Below are 20,603 nucleotides of genomic sequence, written 5' to 3' on the forward strand. Positions count from 1 at the left end.
AGTCAATGCAAATTTGCTGTAACACAATTGACAAATTAGAGACACTTTCTGAAGTGCTGACTGTAACACGATTACAGTACCAACATTTTAAGCGTAGTTTTTCTTTAGCATTCATGTTATAGAAGAACTGTATGCTGTCAATCTTCTGCCAAAAACAAATACTCATTCAACACAATTTAACTTTGGACTCCATTAGACCACTCTATAGCTGGTTTCCCATTCTGTATAGGATGGCTGCCCTAATTGATACCAGGGGTCATTCAATTGTGGATCTCATCAGCCCCTTTAATTCATATTGATTGGTATGGCCCAAAAGGACTGTTGATAACTGATGCTACAAAACAAGCATGTGAATCGACAGAAAACCTGCTTTTTTTTAAAACAACTTCCCCAATACTCAATAACTAAAGTCTTGCTCCTTCCCAGCTCCTCCAGACACCAGCTCTCAAGCCCCAATTTTTCATGCTGCTACTATGCAAAATTGGAGGTATTAAGATTTAGGTTACACAGAAACTGAAGTTCTGTTATACTGGTTATACAGTGCCTACAGAATTGCATTGCCTTCTCATTTTAATGCCTTCAATTTAAAATTCTCATTTATAGGCCCAAATAGCCTGGTCCCTCCCCACCTCCATAATGTTCTCAGCTGTGATTAGTGTATTTTATCAACTTTGGCTTCTGACACGTGTCTTACTCCTTTCTCCTCAGTAGTAGCCATGCCTTCAGATGGTCGGGCCTTAAATAATTAGGCTTTAATTCTTCTTCCCTTTAAAACATCCTTAAAAATCACTGCTTTGACTAAGTTATCTCCTAATATTTCCTTTGAAATGCTGATATTTTTCTCAATATTGACAAAAATTGCTTGTTAACTTTCCTCCAACACATCAAATTTTATCTAATGCATGATTTTGTAGTCCTTGCCTCTTATAACACCCCCAAAAAAAATTCCTGATATTCATTGCTGAAATAGTGCTACTTCAAATTTGGTAAAAGAATTTCATCAGCTCCCCATCATTTAGAATTAAAAGGCTTCCTATTTAATATCGGAGATTCCTCAATCACATCCCTCTGACCTTTTTCCCAACCAACAAAACATATATTTGTGTAACATTCTAAAGAAACAAAACTTCAGCTTTGGCCATCAATGCAGAAATGAGAAATGCTGAATTTTGAAGAGCAATATTACGACTACTCAAAGTTCAGCATTATTAGCATCCCCAGACTTATTAGAATAGATTCCCTACAGTATGGAAATAGGCCCTTCAGCCCAACGAGTCCACACCAACCCTCCGAAGAGTAAATCACCTAGACTTATTTCCTCTGACTAATGCACCTAACACTATAGGCAATTCACCTGAACTACACATCTTTGGACTGTGGGAGGAAACCGGAGCACTCGGAGGAAACCACGCAGACACTGGGAGAATGTGCAAACTTCACACAGACAGTTGCCCAAGGCTGGAATCGAACCTGGGTCCCTGGCACGGAGAGGCAGCGGTGCTTACCACTGAGCTGCCCCTTCTGATAGTTGGTTTGTGCCTGTTTATCCAAGCTCTGAAGACAGTACAATCCCTTATTCTTCAATTATCATAATGTGATACAGCTTCAGCATGTTGTCTCATGTTGAATTTTTTTCAAATTAAATTCAGCGTTCTATTTGCTATGATTGATGAGACACTAAAACTATTAATATATTAAATTAACAAATCATTCCAGAATCTTTCAAACTTTTCTTTAGCTACCTGAATGTAAGTGCGTGGAAGGTATTACATATAGTGAGGAAAATTAAATTGACTACTTTCAAACTTAAGTCTTTTGTAGTTCCTGATCTCCCAATTGCACATTGTGCTCTTTCCCCTCATCGTTTTCTAGTTGATTCTGAACTATGAATTTTCTTGAGCACAGTTCCATCCCACAATGAGAGTTACAGAAAAAAATACAATCAGGAAAATTAATTACTACCATATTACACAAGGTTGGAACCCTCAATAGAATATAAAGCTTTATTTTGTAGTGACGCATATATTTATGGATTATGAAAATTAGAATGTGGACATATTACCAGGTTGCAAAGGATTTGCTTGGAATTGGCCATAGTCCCCTTTAAACTTTCTGCCTAGTTGCTGTTTCCAAAACAAAAAAAATCCAGTAAAATTGAGAAAAAGGGTGGAGTTCTATTGTTTCAATTGTTGATCAATTACATCGTAAAAACTCAACCTATTTATGCTGCTATCACCCAGCAACAGCTGCTGGCTTCAGATAATGGGTGTTTTTTCTTCAGTATAGGCAGAAGCTGTGGTCAGTTGTTGGAGGAGTTTGCAACAAGCGGGACTGTCAAGAAAAGTTGGAGCTGAAAGCAGCACACTCTCTTTCTGAAATGTAGTACAAGAAAATAGATGAAGGTTCAAATAGTGAACAGGATGTAACTGAAGTTCCTCATCTCCAGGATCATTCTCGTGAATGTTTTCTGTATTCTCTTTAATGCCTTCACATCTTTACCAAATTCTGGTGCCAAATGGATGCAGTACTCCAGTTGAAGCTAAACTAGTATTTTCACAAATAGGATTTATTAGTACTCTCACAAACTGACCTAAGTGATTTATGCACAGAATCCCAGGTCCCTCTATTCCTACATTAGAAAAATAATAATCAAAAGAGGTAACCAAAATAAGAACAAACATTGGAGCAAGTCTGTCACTCATGCTGGCCGATGACGCAATGTGTAGGCATTAATGAAGAAAAAGAAAATTGGAAGGTATATTTGGGAGGCTTCAAACTTCGTTACACAGAATTGTATTAAAGAGTGACTTAGTATTTGAAAAAATCATAACTGGGAGTAGTGAAATAAATTTCTATAAAAGGAATGGATTTTATTTAGGGAAGTGACTTGGCTGGTTTAAAGACACTGGCTCACCAAGGGTGGTGGAAGAATAACAAATAGAAACTGAAATGATCCAGGAGGAACATCCTGGATTGTTTCAATTCTGTTAAGACAAGGTTTCAGCCCCATTAAAATAAGGGAGGAAGAGGAGGCGATGAAAAAAGATGACCTGGAAATTCAGTAGTCATCTGACACTAAACAACATTTAAAACTCCTATATGCTTGTAAAATAATACCTACACCAGACATATTAAACAGGAGATATATTCAGAAAATCAAGAGCATTAGGGCAAAGTTTCCAACAAAGGGATCCTTCGGAGAGCTGAATCACCTGGAATAGAAGCGGTTATCAGCAGAACCCAGCCCAGAGTGGACATGTAGTACGTATGACAGACAAAATCCCTAAAGTGGTTATGCATACACAATGCTGTGAGGAAGGCCAGGATTTAACTTCAAGCACTCCTTAAAAGGTACACCTCAGCAAATGTGGCAAACCCACATAGACTGGGAGAAAAGTGCACCAGGAAAGAAATATTAAATGGGGAGCAATCTTAAGTATTGGCTTGGTTTCCTTCAAATAGCAAAGGAGACAGATCACAAAGGACAACAGGCAAGCCAAAAGTATGGTCTGTTTCAACAAAGCCAGACAAGTCAGAGTCTAGAAATACTGCTGTGAGTAACTCACCTGACTCTCCAAAGCCTGTCCACCATCTACAAGGCACAAATCAGGAGTATGATGAAATATTCTCCACTTGCCTGGATGCGTACAGCCCTAATAACACAAGCTTGATACCAAAAAAAAGCCCTCCCTTCCCTCCACCATTGACGCTCAGTAGCAGCAGTGTGTACTGTCTACAAGATGCACTGCAGAAATTCACCAAAGATCCTCAGACAGCACATTCCAAACCCATGACTACTTCCATCTACAAGAACAAAGGCAGCAGATATAGGAGAACACCACCCCCTTCAAGTTCCCCTCCAAGCCACTCTCCATTCTGGCTTGGAAATATATCACCATTCCCTCACTGTGGTTGGGTCAAAATTCTGGAATTCCCTCCCTAATGGCATTGTGGGTTAACCCACAGCAGGTGGTCTGCAGTGGTTCAGGCGCCAGATCACCACCACCTTCTCATGGGCAACTAGGGACGTGCAATAAATGCTGGCCAGCCAGCGACATCCCCATCCCACAAACAAATACATTTTTTAAAAAGAGAAAATTCCTCCTTGTTCACATTGTGCAAAGCCACACAGGTCTGATATCAGGCTCCACAATCACACAAGAAGAAATAACAGATGACTATGCACAGATATAATGGTCACCTTTGATAATCAAGAGAAACTAATTACTATAATTTTCCAAGTGCTTTGTTAAGACTTCCTCAATAAGATATTCTAACATTTTCCAGCTAATTGATACAAGTTTAACAAACCTTTAGTTCTGTTGTCTCAGAATTATTTTGTAAACTTCCAATTCACTGGGAGTATTCTAAAACTCAAGAAATATTAGGAAATTATAATAAATAAGGAAATCACAGCCACTCTTGAGCTCTTTTTTTATATCCCTAGGATAGAGGACATCAGCTTCTGGGAATATCAGGTTTATGTCCCTTAAGTTCTGCAAATAATTATTTGCAATTAATCATCTCAAGGTCCTTGCTGTTTTAGTCCTTGGTTATCCTCCATTTCTGGATACAATTTGGCATCTCAGAAAATTAAATTGCCAACTAGAAAAAGGCACTGCAAACTATTTTTTTTAAAAAAGAACATAATTCAGGTGTTCTGAAAGAACTGATTTGCAGTAAACAGTATTGCCCCACACATTATTTAATACTAATTGGGAATCCAGAAGTAGCTAATTGCACTTTTTTTAAATAAGTGATTACAGGTTCTGTATTTGACTTAGGATCATACACCTTTGAGCATTTGTTGTTATAATAAGATGTAAAGCAGCTTTTTTTTAAACAGACTTCTTGGTTAATGAATGGTATTTACTCAATAAGACATAACAGCATTGAGTTGATGCAAGAAAATTCTGTTAAAAGTAGTGTACAGAAGAACCTCTATTATCTGATCAAGATCGCAAGGTCCTTATGCTTGGCTAAGCTGTGTTATCTGGCATTCAATTATCTAAACATTCGATTATCCGAACAGAATACTCCCTGCCTGTGTCATTTTGATAATTGAGGTTCCTCTGTATATGGATAAAATGTGGCTTGCATAGCAGCCCAGTGACTAGCCCAGATTTAAATTTGATAAAATTGCAGTAAATATTATTCAAACTTATTTTCATTTAACTAGCTTGAGTCAAAATGTTGTTTCTCCTTGAAGGTGTTACCAGATCTGCTGAGTTTCTCCAGCACTGTTTTCATTTCAAATGTGCAGTATCTGCAATATTTTGTTTTTGTTGCAATTCTTACTTCAGTGTCTCTTAAAGGGTTTTACAGGTAACAAAGAATTCCAAAGTGTGGCCACTGTTCTAATCCAACACCACAGAAAAACTGCACAACTCCCACAACAGCAGTGTGATAATGTCTGATTGTTTGGTTTTGGTGATGTTGATTGTGAGATAAAATGCTGGCCAGAATACAACTCCTAACTCTTAGCTTACTTTGAAGAGCTCAAAAAGAAGTTCAATTTCCTATGGATGTGAAGATATTTCTGTTGATAGAGTAGTGATAATGCAGAGAGAGTTTTGTAATGTTTTTAAGAAAATAAAGCTTTCTTCTGGACGTTGGGTACTTCCGCTTGTATGCTGGTCAGTCACTGCAAAAATTACCTTTGTGACATGAAGCTACATGAAACCCACATTTACAAGTGTCAAGGAGGCACTACTTGTTTTAAACAAAAACAAAAGGAGGTAGATCCACATTTTAGCGAGGCGATGACTCCATTCAGGGATCCATCAGAAATGCGGAGCCACACCTCCAATCTGACGGTCCTTCTGTACCGCAGAACTTTGAAAGGAAAGCAATGAGATGGAGTCTGGTTGGGTTCAAGCACAGGTGGCTAAGGACCCACCAAGCGAGGATTGGATCAGGATTTAGGGAAGTTGTAGTTCGCGCTAGAGTGTAGCGTTAGCTAAGTATGGGGCAAATTCAATAATTATTAAAGAGTTAGGCTATATAGGTCGAAACTTTTTCCCCCCACAGTACTTGTTTTATTTAACTTCATTGGAACTATATAAAGTCTCTACTCTTTAATTGCGAATTTCAGAAGATTCCTAACGTACAGGAATGCCCCAGAAGCAAATAGGATTTCCCAGGCAATTCCGCCAGATGGTAATTCTGAAGGGTCCGCATGTGCAACTCTTATCTCCACTGGAATAAGGATCATCTCATTCGCCAAATTCAAGCTGTCAATTGTATAATGCTTGCCAAAGACTTCAAACACTCCGATTATTGCACTTTACTCCGCCCCGTGAAATACACAATAAGAGAACGGCTTCAACTCAACGAAGCAGCAAAGTGAAACACTCAGTCACCCGGCTTGTTGCTTTTATCTAACCGGCATCGATACAGATGCAGGAAGACGCCGTCAAGCACAGATTCGATATTATTTTTGACACAGGAACTAGTTGAAGGCTCCTCATTCAACAGCTTCAGAGCCACTACTTTTGTCCGCGGAGATTTCGACTCCAAATCATTTTCGCCAGGGTTTGCGAAAGTGTGGAGTTGGCAAAGTTCCTTTTCCGTGCTTGTTTGATTACTTTTGCACTCAAAAAGGACATTGCCATACCACAGAGTTGAATCTTTTAAAGATGCAGCATTCACTCGTTGCCGCTGTTTAGGATTTTTCCCAAGTGATTTTCATAGATTTTGCTGGAAAAGATCAGCAGGTCTAGCAGCATCTGTGCAGAGAAATCGAAGTTAACGTTTCAGGTTCGGTGACCTTTCCTCAGAACCCAGGAGGAGCTTTTCCAGCAACATCTGTTTTTGTTTCTGGTTTACAGCATCCACAGTTCTTTCGGTTTTTATGCAGGAGTTCACATTGCGTTGACCGAGCTGGACGTTTGAAAGCGAAAAGTAGAGTTTGGAATAAGAGAAAAATACAAATAATTTAAAGCAAACAAGATGAAATAATGCATTGACCTTTATTGCATTCAAGAACAGATCGGGGCAAATTTAAATGAGAATAAAAGACCACGTCTCCTTTTTCCGCACCATTTAAACTCTCAAATATTGCAAACACTGGAACTTTGAAATCAAAATGCAAATTGCTGAAAATAATCAGCAAATTAAACTTGCATCAGTGCAGCAAGAAATGAGAACCGCACTTGAGCATGGAAGCAAAAAGGAGTGAAAAACATTGTGCTGCTGCGATTGAATTGACAAGAAACACTTGATAGAAGGGAGACGCTGAGGATCTAAAATTTGAATTTAGGCAACAAGTATATGTAGATTTTTATTTACCACAAAATAGTTTCTCGATTTAAAAAGAATACTACAAAATGACCTGTGAACTTGTACTGCTGATTTGCAGAATTAAGCTGAAATTCAAAGAGGACAATAGAGTTTTCATAAAATGAATACTGACACATTAATTGACCATTTGAACTAACCTTGAACTGATACATGGCATGACAATTTACGTAAATAAGATATCTTTTCCAAAGAATACCTTTGGATGAGCCGGTCTTCAATCATGTCACCATATTACAGTTGATTGGACTTTTCTTGTAATTAAGAACTCTTTCCCAGGAAATATCATTGGATTAACTTGCTGCAAATCATGTCACATTATATGTGATTGGTCTTTCATGCAATTAAGGCTGCACTATTTCTTAAAAAAATAATAAATAATGTGCAATTTTCAAATGTAATTGCGCAACTTCACCACGGAACACAAAAGCTTCAACCAGTGTTGCTGGATAGAATTGTATCAAGGTACCTTAATTAAATAATGACCCTTGCTTTTGAACAGACCACATTTGTCAATTCTTTGACCGATCTTGAACCAAGAGGCCCCTCTTGAGGGGTCATAGATCTTCAACAGGATCAGGAAAGGGTGTATTAATGGAGCAAGAAAAACAAAATTGAACTCTAAGAGATGCATAAATGACAATAGCAGAGTCGTTGCCCAGACCCTGAAGTTTGAAACAAAAGTTAGATGTTTCACCCAAAAAAGATTTAATTATTTCGTTCTCTACAGATGCTGCTAGGTCTGTGTTTCTTCAGCAATTTTGTTTGCTATTTTAGGAGAACCTCTAGGTTACGTTAACACAGCAATCTCCACACAGGTTCAAGTTCCTTCCACTGCAAACCCAGTGTCTCAAAACTGCCCCCAAGTGATTTTCTCACATTAATACTAAAAGACAACTGAAAGACTAATTGAATTTTAAAACAATAAAAAGTAGATTTTTAATAACTGAACAGAAAGTACTGATGAGTTTACATATAACAGTTAATTGCTTGATATGGTCTATTCCTTATAGCACCACACTATACGGATGCTAACTCATCTTTGAAATTACCAGTAATGAAAATGGCAACAAGAAATAGCAAAGAGACCTGTTTTCAAAAACAAAATTCAGGGATGAGGGCATTGCCAGTATTTACTGTCCATTCTTAATTGCCTTGGTAAGTGGTCAGCTGCCTTCTTGAATAGATGTAGTCCATTTGGTGTAGGTACACCATCAAACATCCAGGGCTGTAGTGATCCAGGATTCAGACAGTGGAATGGAGGAAGTGGTCATAACTTTCCAGCTAAGATGGTGTGGGACCTAGAGAGAAATGTTCAGGTGGTGGTGTTCTCATATCTGTTGCCCTGTCCTTGTCTTTTTGAATGGTAGCAGTCATGAGTTTGTATGGTGTTGTCTTCTAAAGGAGTCTTGGTAAATTTCTGTAGGTTAAATGTAAAAAGGTGAGGTCACCATAACCATACTCCTTCATTAGAGAGATGGCTGGTGGAGGTGCATCTGAGGTCACCATACCTTAGGCAAGGGAAAAGGTTGAGGAGAGTTATTCATGGTAACCTCAATCGATGGAGGAATTAAATGTATGCTGTTGATATGACTGAACCATAAACCAGCCATCCAGCTAACTGAGCTAAATGAATCCTTAATGTAAAATTTAAAGAAATTATGTAGGAGAGGAAGGGATGTTTGAAATTTTGGGGTGCTGAACGTCAGAAAAGTACAAAGTATTAGCCCCATGTTTGAGATTTCTCCTCAAGGCTGAAACACGGAGTGGGAGCAGGAAGGATCCAGTTGTCATGCTCCATATACACATACCTAAATTATTAGTATGTGTAGGCAAGAGGTTCTTCTGAAGGATTACAAGCAGCAAAGGGCTAAATTAAAAAAAAACACAAAAGGTAATCATCTCTGAATTGTTACCTTAGCAAAATGGTGCAGCTAATTAAGATTAGAGAAGTTAAATGCATGGCTGAAAGATTGGTGTGGCAGAAATAAGTTCTGAACAGGGTATGGACAAGAATGGGAAGAACGAGATCTGTTCCATTGGGATGGGCTTCATTTGAACCACACTGTGACCAGTGTCTTAGATATGTGATGGGCTAAGTTTTGTATAGGGCTGCAAAGTGACGGGGAGTGGGAGGAAGAGAGAAGGGTTGTTCATCTGAAAGACAGTTTAACAAAATCAACATGAAATTAGAGAAATCCAGGCTGCTGAATAATCAAAAAAGTGTGACAGAAATGGGCAAAAAAATTGATGAGGAGTACAGAGAATAATAAATGGTAACAAGTTAAAGCATAATGTGCTTTATCTGAATACTAAGTTATTGACAAACAAAAATAAACAAGTTACTTTTATAGCTATTATGGAGACATAGTAACAGGGTAAATAATACTGGGATCTCAATATTGAAGGGTATTTCTGTTGCAGAAAAATTGGCAAAAATGAAAAGGAGTTTGGGTAGTATCGTTAAAAACGAAAGTTAATGTAGTGATATAAGTGAAATATATGGTGAGGTGCAATCAGTTTAGACTCTTAAGAATCCTATGTTTTTCAATTAGGGGTTTCAATGTCAGGTTGAGTGAGTGAGCAAAAATTCAGCACACAAGTTCATTGTAGACAAGTGTGAAGTCATGCACTTTAAAAGGTAGATCATTAGTTTAATAGAAAGAGACTTCAAAACATCCAGCGCAGAAGGATCTGGTGTTATTGTGCATGAAATCCAAGTGGCTAATGAGTAGCTGCAGCAAGTAATTAAGGTGGTAAATAGAATTTTGGCCCTTAATAGTGGATAGTTGGATTTTAGAATCAGGGAAGTCTTTTTACAATTATACAGGATATTGGTGAGGCTACACAAAGTACTGATCATTTTGATTCCTGTATTTTTAAAAAAAACATACTACCATTGGAGGCAGTTCACAGAAAAATCACTAGGTTGAAGGAGCTAACTTATCAAGAACAACTTAAGCTTTTATACATTAGAGTTTAGAGGAGTAGGGGTAATCTTATTGAAACATAAGATTGAGGGGTTTGATAGGGTAGATATTCAGAAAACAGTTCCACTGATGAGGGAAATCTCAAATAAGGGGATATAGTTACAGATTAACAAGACACACTGAAAACTGAGATGCAAAGGAATTTTTTCTCCTCGAGGAGACAGAAGGTCTGGAATTCTCTGCACAGAAAGTTAGAGGTTAGATAGCTGAAAACATTTGAAAAGAGGAGGCACCTAGATTTTTGAAATACCAGAAAATGACAGCTATGCCGAGCCTGTACGAGAGAGAAGTTGAGATCTGGAGCAGATCAGCCATGATCTTCTTGAATGGTGGGGGACGCTTGAGGAGTGAGGAGCCTACTCCTGCTCCTATTTCCTATGTTCTTATATTATCTATCAGAAATTAAATCTAGCGCTATAGAACATTAGAATTTATTTGGATATTTGAAACTGACCATTTTCCCCAAGTATTTAGCTGTGCAATGTACAAATGACAAAGCCCAAGTGCTAATGAAACACATAAACCGTTTTTTCCATAATACAACAGCACAGTAAACCTATCATTGATTTCCATAATATCCCAATGGTATTGTGTAATGTTGCAAATTAGTCTTGTTCCATTCATGTTCATAACACTGTCGATGATTCCATAAAACTGTCAAGCTAAGGATCTCAGTGAAAAAAGTAAAGCCAAACACCTTTTAAATTCAAATGGCTTGCAATACATAACAGTAAAGAATTTCAGGCAAATATTGAAACTTGAATTTTCAAACTCACGTGGCCATGAACTTTTGAAGTGTTGAAAGAAGTTGTAATAAGTTACTATAGTGTACGTTATACTCGATTACAGTGAAGAAATAAAGAGACATGAAGTAAAGTATTTTGATTTTGCACTCATGAGGAAACTCAAGTAAGAACTTTAAAAAGGAAGCAACAAGTTATGCAGCACACAGTGTGTATTTGATGAAATGGATATGCAGCAGGGAACTGTTCACGATAACAGAAACACTGAGCAAGTCAGCCATCTGGCTCTTTGAGAATGCTCTGCCATTCTTGATGTGGCTGATCCTCTATCCCAAAGCCATACTTCATCTTTCTCCCCATTCCTCTTGATCCCTTTGGAATCTAAAAATGTATATTAAATTTGATATAATTCAATGATAAATTAATGATAGTGTAAGTTGAAACATAAAACTTTGAATATGCTGGTTTAATGTATAATACAGGACTGACAGGAAAATAATACCTTCATATCACATCATCCAATTGAATTCTTAATTTTTCTGAGCTCGAGATTTGTTTCTTCTGGATAGATTTACCAAATATCATGAGCAAGTTCTCTTAATAAATTTGTCACGGTCAAGATTCTACCATCAGAAACCAGTTTTAAAGAAAACTTGCCCCTTGTCATAACAAGAAGTTCAGCATGTGTCTCAAAGAACTCCCTTTTAAGGTTTCCTAAGCTACACAATAAGTAACCATCTTACTGAATGTAGCCTGCAGAGTTTATGTTATGATAGCACTAATTATTGACCACTTATGATAATCCATATTTACCACTATAAATTTTTTAACTTCCAGCATCTGATTAGTATATCATAGGCCTCTTTTTTTTTTTAATAAAGAGGACAGATACTGATCTAAAATTGTAGTGAGCACAAAATTGAGACATGAAAAGGAGATCCTTGTGAAATAAACAAAACTGGCTAGATTTAAATTACCATTTTATGTAAAAGACATCAAAGCCAGGCAACTGAGTCAACACCAAGAATATCACATCCCATGCTTTAATTCACATTGGTATGCTAATCTCATACCTTGGGAAATGGAAGGTTTGCTTGCCAGTTAGCCAGCTTCAAAAGATAAGGGAGTTAGACTGGAATATACAACCTGATCATATTTCAATAGCTGTTTTTGAGCAAAGGGAAAGAAAAATGAATTTCTAACGAGAGGTGGAAATCACTCTCCCTGATTCTTCCTCCACCTCGTAACCTTAGAACATGGGGCCCAGTGAAAAAGCAAATTGGGAAAACAACTCAAAGAACTCAAAAGTATCTACAAACTTTGCTACTACTGAAATCAACAGTTGAACAATTGTGGTCTCAGGTTAAGGACTCTAAAGACCTTTAAACTGCATAAGCTTTAGCCTTGCGGAAGCTTTAACCTTCCTTTTAAAAAAAAACTTATGATGTTGCACTTTATATTACTTTTCTCAAGGTTGGGTTGCTAGGTAAGAAAAGGTCTCCTCTCAAAGAAAACCCAGTCATTGCTCATTCATTTGATCGAGCTGACTACAATTTTTAAACTTGTGATATAGATGCACACTAAAAAGAAATGAAAACATTTGATGCAATTGACAAAGAGCAGGTTAAAAAGAGAGATGAATAACTACTCATCTTGTCATAAAACCATTCCGAGGATTCTGCACCTTCCACAAAAGGTGTTTACAAGAAGTATTTATTTCATGCTAAACATCCCCTAAAGGACAAATGATGATAGGACATGCAAGTAGGTGAAAAATTTTGCTTATATCAAAATCTGAGAACTTTATTAGCAATTTGCTCATTTACTTTAGCCGAGTAAGTGAAACATTGTTAAAATATGAAACTCCAGAAACTGTTTGGGTGATTTGTTTTGTACATTAATCCAATAGCCTTCAAAAGATGCTGCCAAATGCGCAACATCTCCCTGTCTAGGTTACCTATCATCATAAATCCATCAGTAAGCTAAACTTCACATTCTACTTTATGCCATGTTTTATGGTCTAATGAGCCATATTGCTGCAAACGTTCCGGCCCAGACTGCCAATCCACCTCATAATTCTCAGTGACAAGACAATAATGACAAAAATACGGTTCTCATACCCTTCCTTCATTAATGGACGTAAGCTAAACTGTATCTGCAGCTAAAATTAGACATTTGCTCAGATTTTGTTTTTGGTGGTGCAAGGAAACCAATCTCCTCTCCCTCTTGCAAACTTATAATTTCCCTTTCGTCCCAAAGAACTGGGAAGGTTACAGTTTGGAGGTGGTTATTTTTCAACACCTCATCAAAATCTATATGGCCACTAAGACGGAGGACAAATGAATACAAACACTGGAAGCGACCCAGTCATTGCCAGATGTCATTCATCTGCTACCACATTTTCCTTTCCTTGATCCATTGCTACTAACACAGTCATAGAGCTATACAGCACAGAAACAGACACCCTAGTCCAACCCTTCCATGCCAACCAGACATCCCAAAATCAATTTAGTCCCATCTGCCAGCACCTGGCCCACATCCCTCCAAATCCCTCTGTGGTGATTGGAACCAGGTGGAACTTGTTAACAACCCAAATCAAGAACCTCGTAGTTAACCTGGGCTTATCGGGTAAACCTTGGCTGACCAACATAACATTAGAATCTCTTCAGTGGAGGACTGACTCCGAGCTGGATAGCTACAGACAGTGTACTGCGCACTAGTAAATAAAGGGGGCTTGGCCTCTGTGCAGTTATTTCAGTGACGATGGGAGAAAACAGTATGTGCCTGAATTGCTTGCAACTGTCATCTTAGAGTTGGGGTAAGCATTTCTGGCATCATGCCTCCATTTGGGAAGCATGATTCATTTGACCCTGCTGTCGAACACTGCATCAAGCATGTTGAAAGAACCGTGAATATTTCCCCCCCTCCCCTCCCAGGCAAATTACACTGGGGCAGATGAAAAGCATCAAGTAATCCTTCTGACTGTGGAGACCTGCAGCATTTGTGGTTATACGGAGCTTAACTTTCCCAGAGGCACCAGACACTAAAATCCTCCAAGAGTTGACAGTTGGTTAAGGAATATTACAACCGCAAACCTCACCTAATTCTATCTGTTTTATTTGGCTGTTGGAAAACTGGGGAAATCCGTATCAGGAGTATTGACAAGATAACGTTGACTGGCAGAGGCATATGAATTTGAGTTAACCCTGAATGAGATGCTGTGACACTGTTTGGTATGGGGGATTAATGATGTAACCATGCAGAAGCCCAACTGAATTTAAAACAGTCAAAAAACTGTGGTGCTGGAAAAGTACAGACGGACAGGCAGGAAAGTCAATGTTTCGAGCAGAAGCTCCTCATCAGAACTTCAACAGGCAATGCGCAGCTAGCCTCGTCATTAGCAAATGTGGCAAGTGGAGCATGGGAACTACAGGACGTCCCAATGGAAGTGGACTCCCTCAGGTCTCCAACTGAGCTTGGGGAACACCATGTTGGCGTAAGCAGTGGCAGAGCCTCATGCAGGGCACGTCCTGAGCAGAGTGACTCTAGGCCAACCCACAGCAGAACCCCATAATAAAGCTAAGCCTCGACCAAGTGGCTAAAAAGTTCTTGAGGATCTGGGCTGGCATGCCATTGTAGTTGCTGCTGGTATGCGGACTCGAGACAGCAAGGGAGTCCTACAAGGCCTGACTCGAGTAGGAAAACTCAGGAGCCAGTACCCAGGAATGCACGCACCCTGGAAAGTTCCCCTACGTGTGGGTTGGAACAAATAAGCTGCTTAGTGACACCCAAATCGGAGCTAATTAAAATTAAATGTTTGGTTAAATGGTCACCCAAGTGAGGTCGAAACCAGCACAGCTGTATCTGTGGTTGCAGAATATGTCTTTAACAAGATTCACTCGGGACTCAACCTTGAAGCTTGTGCAAGACCTCAGCTAGACTGAGAACCTATCCTGGGGGACCATTGCAAATTAAGGGTATGATTTTAGTTCCAGTCTCCTATGGGAAGCAGTTACCACTGATGGTAGTAAAAGATTCGGGCCCAACCCTTCTGGGGCAGAATTGGTTCAGAATGATCCACCTGGGCCAGCTCAATAGGTTTTGTTTGGGAAATGGCTGCCTCAGTGAAGTCCTAGTGAAAAGGCCAGGAGTTTTACAAGAAGGGGTTGGGACTATTAAAGAGGCCAAAGCCTCTTTATACATTGACAAGGAAGCAATTCCGACATTTTGGATGGCCTGTCTAGTGCCTTTTGCCTTGCAGGCAAAAGTACTGGAGGAAATCAGGAGGCTGGAGAGCAAACCAACGCAGTCTGCAGAATGGGCAGCACCGGTCATATAGATTATGAAGTCGAGAGTGTGGTGCTGCAAAAGCACAGCAGGTCAGGTAGCATCCAAGGAACAGGAGAATCGACATTTTAGGCAAGAGCCCTTCATCAGAAATCAGAGCCGGATTTCTGATGAAGGACTATCGTCCAAAACATCAATTGCCCTGCTCAGTGGATGCTGCCAGACCTGCTGTGCTTTACCAACACTCTCTGACTCTCCAACATTTGCAGTCCTCACTTTCTCCTATATTGATTATGAAACCTAAAGGCTCGATTCTCCTTTGTGAGGATTTCAAGCAAAAGGCAAACTGCTTCTCACAGCCGGATAAATAGCCGATCCCTTGCACAGAGGACTTGTACACAAAGTTGGCGAGGGGTCTGCCCATTACGAAGCTAGACATGAGCCACGCCTACCTGCAACTGAGACTGGATGAGGAGTCCCTGAAGTATGCTACAAGAAATACCCAAAAGGGGTTATATCAATATACAAGACTGGAGTATCATCAGCCTGCAATCTTTTCCAGCAGACCATGGAGATCATTTTACAAGGGCTACCCCAGTTTGCCATTTGTCTTGATGGCATACTAATAACAGGGAAGACCAATAAACAATACTTGGAGAACTTGGACATAGTGCTTAAACATTTCTCCCAGGTGGGTGTATGCTCACCTCAGATGAAAAAATTGCATATTCCAGTCACTCTAAGTGACCTACTTGGGTTACAGAGCTAACAAAACCAGGTTATACCTGTTGAAAGAGAAATTGAGGGAGATCAAAGGAGTTCTGGCTCCCACAATTGTACTGGAGCTTAGGTCTTTCCTTGATTTAGTGAATTATTACAGAAAATTCATACGTAAAGCTGACCTCCATCCTGGCACCCTTATACCTGCTGCTATTTTAAAATAAGAATCAGCCTTGGAAATGGTTGTGAAGTCGAGAAGCAGCCTTTAGGGAAGTGGAAAAAAAAACAGCTATTGTCATCTAAGGTCACTATGATTCAAAGCAAGAAGTGATGATATGTGATGCTTCCCTGTACGGTATCGGGCTATTGTTGGCACACCTCAGTGGCCCAACAAAATGGAATACCCAATGACATGTGTTTCCTGGACTAAGGCTAACGCTGAACGCAAGAGTGGCCAATTATAGGAGGAAGGTTTGGCATCATCTCTGATGTGAGGAAGTTCAACCAGTACCTTTACGGATGGGAATTTGTCATAGTAACAGATTATAAATGACTGCTGGGTCTATTGAAGGAAGACAAGACTATAGAGAAACAATTTAATTCAGGGGATGAAGTTTGCTGTCGGAACCATGGGAATCGGCCATATGTGGGTACAAAGGAGGTTGACATGAGGTCAGGTCCCATCACTTCCAAAGTTTGGATAAGTGCTATTATCCAGAATAAACACATGGATCACATGTAAGCTGTTACCTCGCATATGGGGCAGGAGCAAAACATAGCTGGCCAGCCAGAACAGCCTGAAGGCCCGGAAGAAACTGCACATGCTCTCCCTCTGTCTAGTGTCGAGGGAACCTCACAGTTGAGGATGAATGCAGCCTCTATATCGTTGTCACAGAAGAGGAGACATTTTCAAGATGCTCTGGAACGCAGGAGATGGACCACGATCCACTACACACTGCCCATGTCTGAGGAACTGGACCTGGGGCAAAAAAGCATTGCAAGAAAAGCTACAAGTTAAAGACCAGGCCTATATTCCTGGATTTTTTTTTTGGGGGGGGGGGGGGGGGAAAGAGAAAGAGAGGTATACAGTGATTGGAATCAGCTGGACCCCGTTAACTATGAGGTTCCTGATTGATCGGGAATGTTAATCTGGGCCAGAAAAGTCTTGGCTGACCATCACCACCAGGAAATTAGAATCTCCTTAGTTGAGGACTGACTCAGCTAGCTGGCCATAGCCAATGCAGTAGTAAATAAAAGGTGATTTGGTGATAGAACGCAGGTCTATGTGCAGTTATTTCATCCTCCTGTTCATCCATCCATCCAGATGCCTCATAAATGCTACAATTGTACCAGCCTCCACTTCTTCCTCTGGCAGCTCATTCCATACATGCACCAGCATCTGAAAAAAAAGTTACCTCTTAGGTCTCCCCTGTTGAGAGTTCCCCACAAAGATCTCTCCAAGTTCAGCAGTGAATTTCACCACGTATTTATTCTTCTTAGAACGAAAGCCAATGTCCAGAGATACTTGACACTGCACAGGCAGTCAGCAGTGCAGATTCACTGGTGGTTGTAGCTGAAACCAAGCAGCCAACAGCCAAAAATCATATCTTGGATCTGTCTGGCCTGTTAAGTAAGCTGCAAGCTATCCTTCACATTCTAGGATAAAGAGTCGACTTTGATCTTCAGGAACGTTTTGTGCCTTAGGACACTGTCAGCAAATTGTTTCCTTTCTGGAATTATGGAAATGCCCACCCATTTATAAACAAAACCATTGGCATTAAATAGAATTCTAAATCCAGGACAGTCTACACATCACCATAATGCCTGCCACCCATTCAGTCACCATAAAAATGACGATCAAATTTGGTTGTACAAGAATCAGTACTAGAAAGCTCACTGTAACATTTCGGACTTTTCCTACTCTACATTTTCCTCAAATTGAGCATCACCAATTAGCTCAATAAAACCCTATAATCTGGAGTACTTTTTTGGCCTCAAAAGATCATTTATGCCAAGAAACAGGAATACTACAAAACCGTTCTTCCTCCATATCCCAACATTAGGAATATATTATATTTGCCAAAAATCAGTGCACTCCTTACAATACAGACACAGACTATGAAGCAATAAAGAATTTTATTTATACAAAGTATAATGAACAGTACAAAGCAAAAGAATATATCATTTTAATACAAACATTTGTGTAATGTCAAATCTAAACAGCTTACTGTAGCTCAAATCTGGTTTAGATCCTCTGGAGCTTTGTCAGCAAAACCAAACACTGATTATGCTCTTGAATGGCACATGCAGCTCAAAATAAATCAGATATCCCGTGTTGAGAAGTCAGACAGAGAAATGCAGTCAGAGACCCCTGTTCCCATTACAAAATTCTGAGATGGGTATAATAAACCTTAAAATATGCCCAATTCTTTGGTCCATGTGAAGGAGCAATGGGAATTGTAGACGTGCAAACCACGAAAATATAATCTACATGCCTTCAATATTATACAGAAACAGGATAATAGACTTACTGAATCTTTTATAGACATTAGACAGTGAGACATGGATCAACAGTGAATAGAAAGCCAGTGGCAGATGCAGGATTGAACGTAACTTATTAAATTAAGTAGGTCACAGCAGACGACTAATTTTTTTCTTGTCCTTAAATTATGACCTTGAGGGCAATTCAGAAAAGATTTCTGCCAAATACAAAAGTAATTCAACACACACCTTCACTTTATGTTTAAAGTACAAAACATGGTGGAACAAGACCTTTGGGCCATCATTCGTTTTAAGTGGTTCAAATGAACCCCTTCAACAGTTGCTCTTACTTCAAACACCTCATTAGTAGTTGAAAACCAATAAACAATATTTCCTATGTGTAGTTTTATCATTTATTTACATACAGAATTGTCACATTCTGTAACAAGCATACAAGTAATTGTGATTCCATCATTCCAAATATGTTTTGACAGGAGTATAAACCTGAGTATATAACAGTATTCCTAAATCTTGTGTTTTACTTTAAAAGTTAAACTGATGTAATGGTTCATTAAGTACCAAATCTTTATCTGGGGATTCATATTTTTTTTAAGGAGGAGAAAGTGAGGACTGCAGATGCTGGAGATCAGAGCTTAAAAAGGTGTTGCTGGAAAAGGCATGCAGGTCAGGCAGCATCAAAGCAACAGAAGAATCGACGTTTCGGGCATAAGCTTATGCCCGAAACATCGATTCTCCTGTTCCTTTGATGCTGCCTGACCTGCTGCGCTTTTCCAGCAACACATTTTTAAATTCATATTTTTAATGCAGTTTTCCTTGTGACTTACGCATATTCATGCTTATCTTTAGTGTTATTATTCTGCTCTACTTCTTATTGCAATTTTAATGTAAAACAATATGTTTACACAAATTCTAATGCAGTCAAGTACTGAGAGATTTGGTGAAAGACATAGTCAAAGGAAGAAATGGGGAGCATCACAATAACAGAATATTGTGGGTGGTCTAGCATAATCGCTGCCACAATATTAACAAATGCATATTTCAATACTACTTATGATTCCCATAGATAGAGCTCCAAGATACTCAATTCTTAAAAATGCTCACATCACTGGGTCATACTCCTTAGTTTTCCCTTATCCAACTGAAATATGGTTTTAATTCAGCTTACTGTCAGCATTCATGAGGGCATCTGACTCCTTGCTTCCAGAACCTATTGCATTGGTCAAACTTTTGGACTATGGGATTTAAATGCTTGGGACTATTTTAATTGACTGCCACTCAAGGCTAGCTTAATATTCTCACGACAAGTAACTATCATAGCTGGTTAAAGCTATGCTCCACCCAACAGTACTTCTACTTAATAATCAAATTAGAACAGCATTCCCAACAGCAAAATGACAGATTTAAAGGTTCAGTAATTTTTCTTCTGCTTCTGTGTGTACACTAACTGCAGAAGTGATCCTACTCAATTGCACTAAATTGGCTTTAATATTGATCACCCCCAAGTACATTACAGACATAACACAGGCAGCTCTCCAGTGGAGCTGGCAAAGACATATCCCAATGTAATTAAACAGTTCAAACAACAAATATAGTTTAAGTTTCACTTCTAACCTTAGTTAAAGTGGTTGCAATGGTACCAAGTTTGGTCTCTGTCTTTCATCAGTTGGTGATTTGAAGTGGAATTTCTGGCATCAACCATTACTGAACTGATTCTAACATTCACAAAAATGTTAGACATCAAATGAAGATGAAGAGATTAAAGGGAAGTTATGGAAACAGACCAAATGAGATTATGATGTTGGGATTTTAAAAAAAGACACCGTGGGTCAAATCACTTGTGGCTGTTATGAAATTTGTGGTTCTTTATTTCAAGTGCAATTAAACTCATGACCACACAGGAAACCTTCTCAATGGAACAAGGAATACGAAAAGAAAATGCCTCAGTGATTCAGCTGATAGCACCATCAGTACAGAGATGTAGGCGCAAGAATAAATTTCAAAAGATTTGTCAAAATGATCACTTCAAAATTATTTAAATATATTTTAAGACATCATTACAAAT

At 39.0% G+C, this 20,603-nt stretch overlaps 1 protein-coding gene across 3 annotated transcripts in view; it reads right to left on the reverse strand.

Moving 5' to 3' along the window:
- LOC122550728 (paraspeckle component 1-like) overlaps positions 1–20,603 on the reverse strand; it is a 122,755-nt gene that overhangs the window by 5,895 nt on the left and 96,257 nt on the right. The window contains exon 8 of one of the 3 annotated variants that reach the window (XM_043691893.1): positions 7,636–11,413. The exons of 1 other annotated variant lie outside the window; for it this stretch is intronic. In XM_043691893.1, coding sequence (XP_043547828.1) covers positions 11,306–11,413 — 108 coding nt within the window. In that variant the 3' untranslated portion in view covers positions 7,636–11,305. Of the gene's footprint in view, positions 1–7,635; positions 11,414–20,603 lie in introns of those variants that run through there. One more of the 3 variants, XM_043691891.1, reaches the window with a different exon arrangement.

The sequence above is a fragment of the Chiloscyllium plagiosum genome, chromosome 6, assembly GCF_004010195.1.
Source record: "Chiloscyllium plagiosum isolate BGI_BamShark_2017 chromosome 6, ASM401019v2, whole genome shotgun sequence".
Lineage (NCBI taxonomy): Eukaryota > Metazoa > Chordata > Chondrichthyes > Orectolobiformes > Hemiscylliidae > Chiloscyllium > Chiloscyllium plagiosum.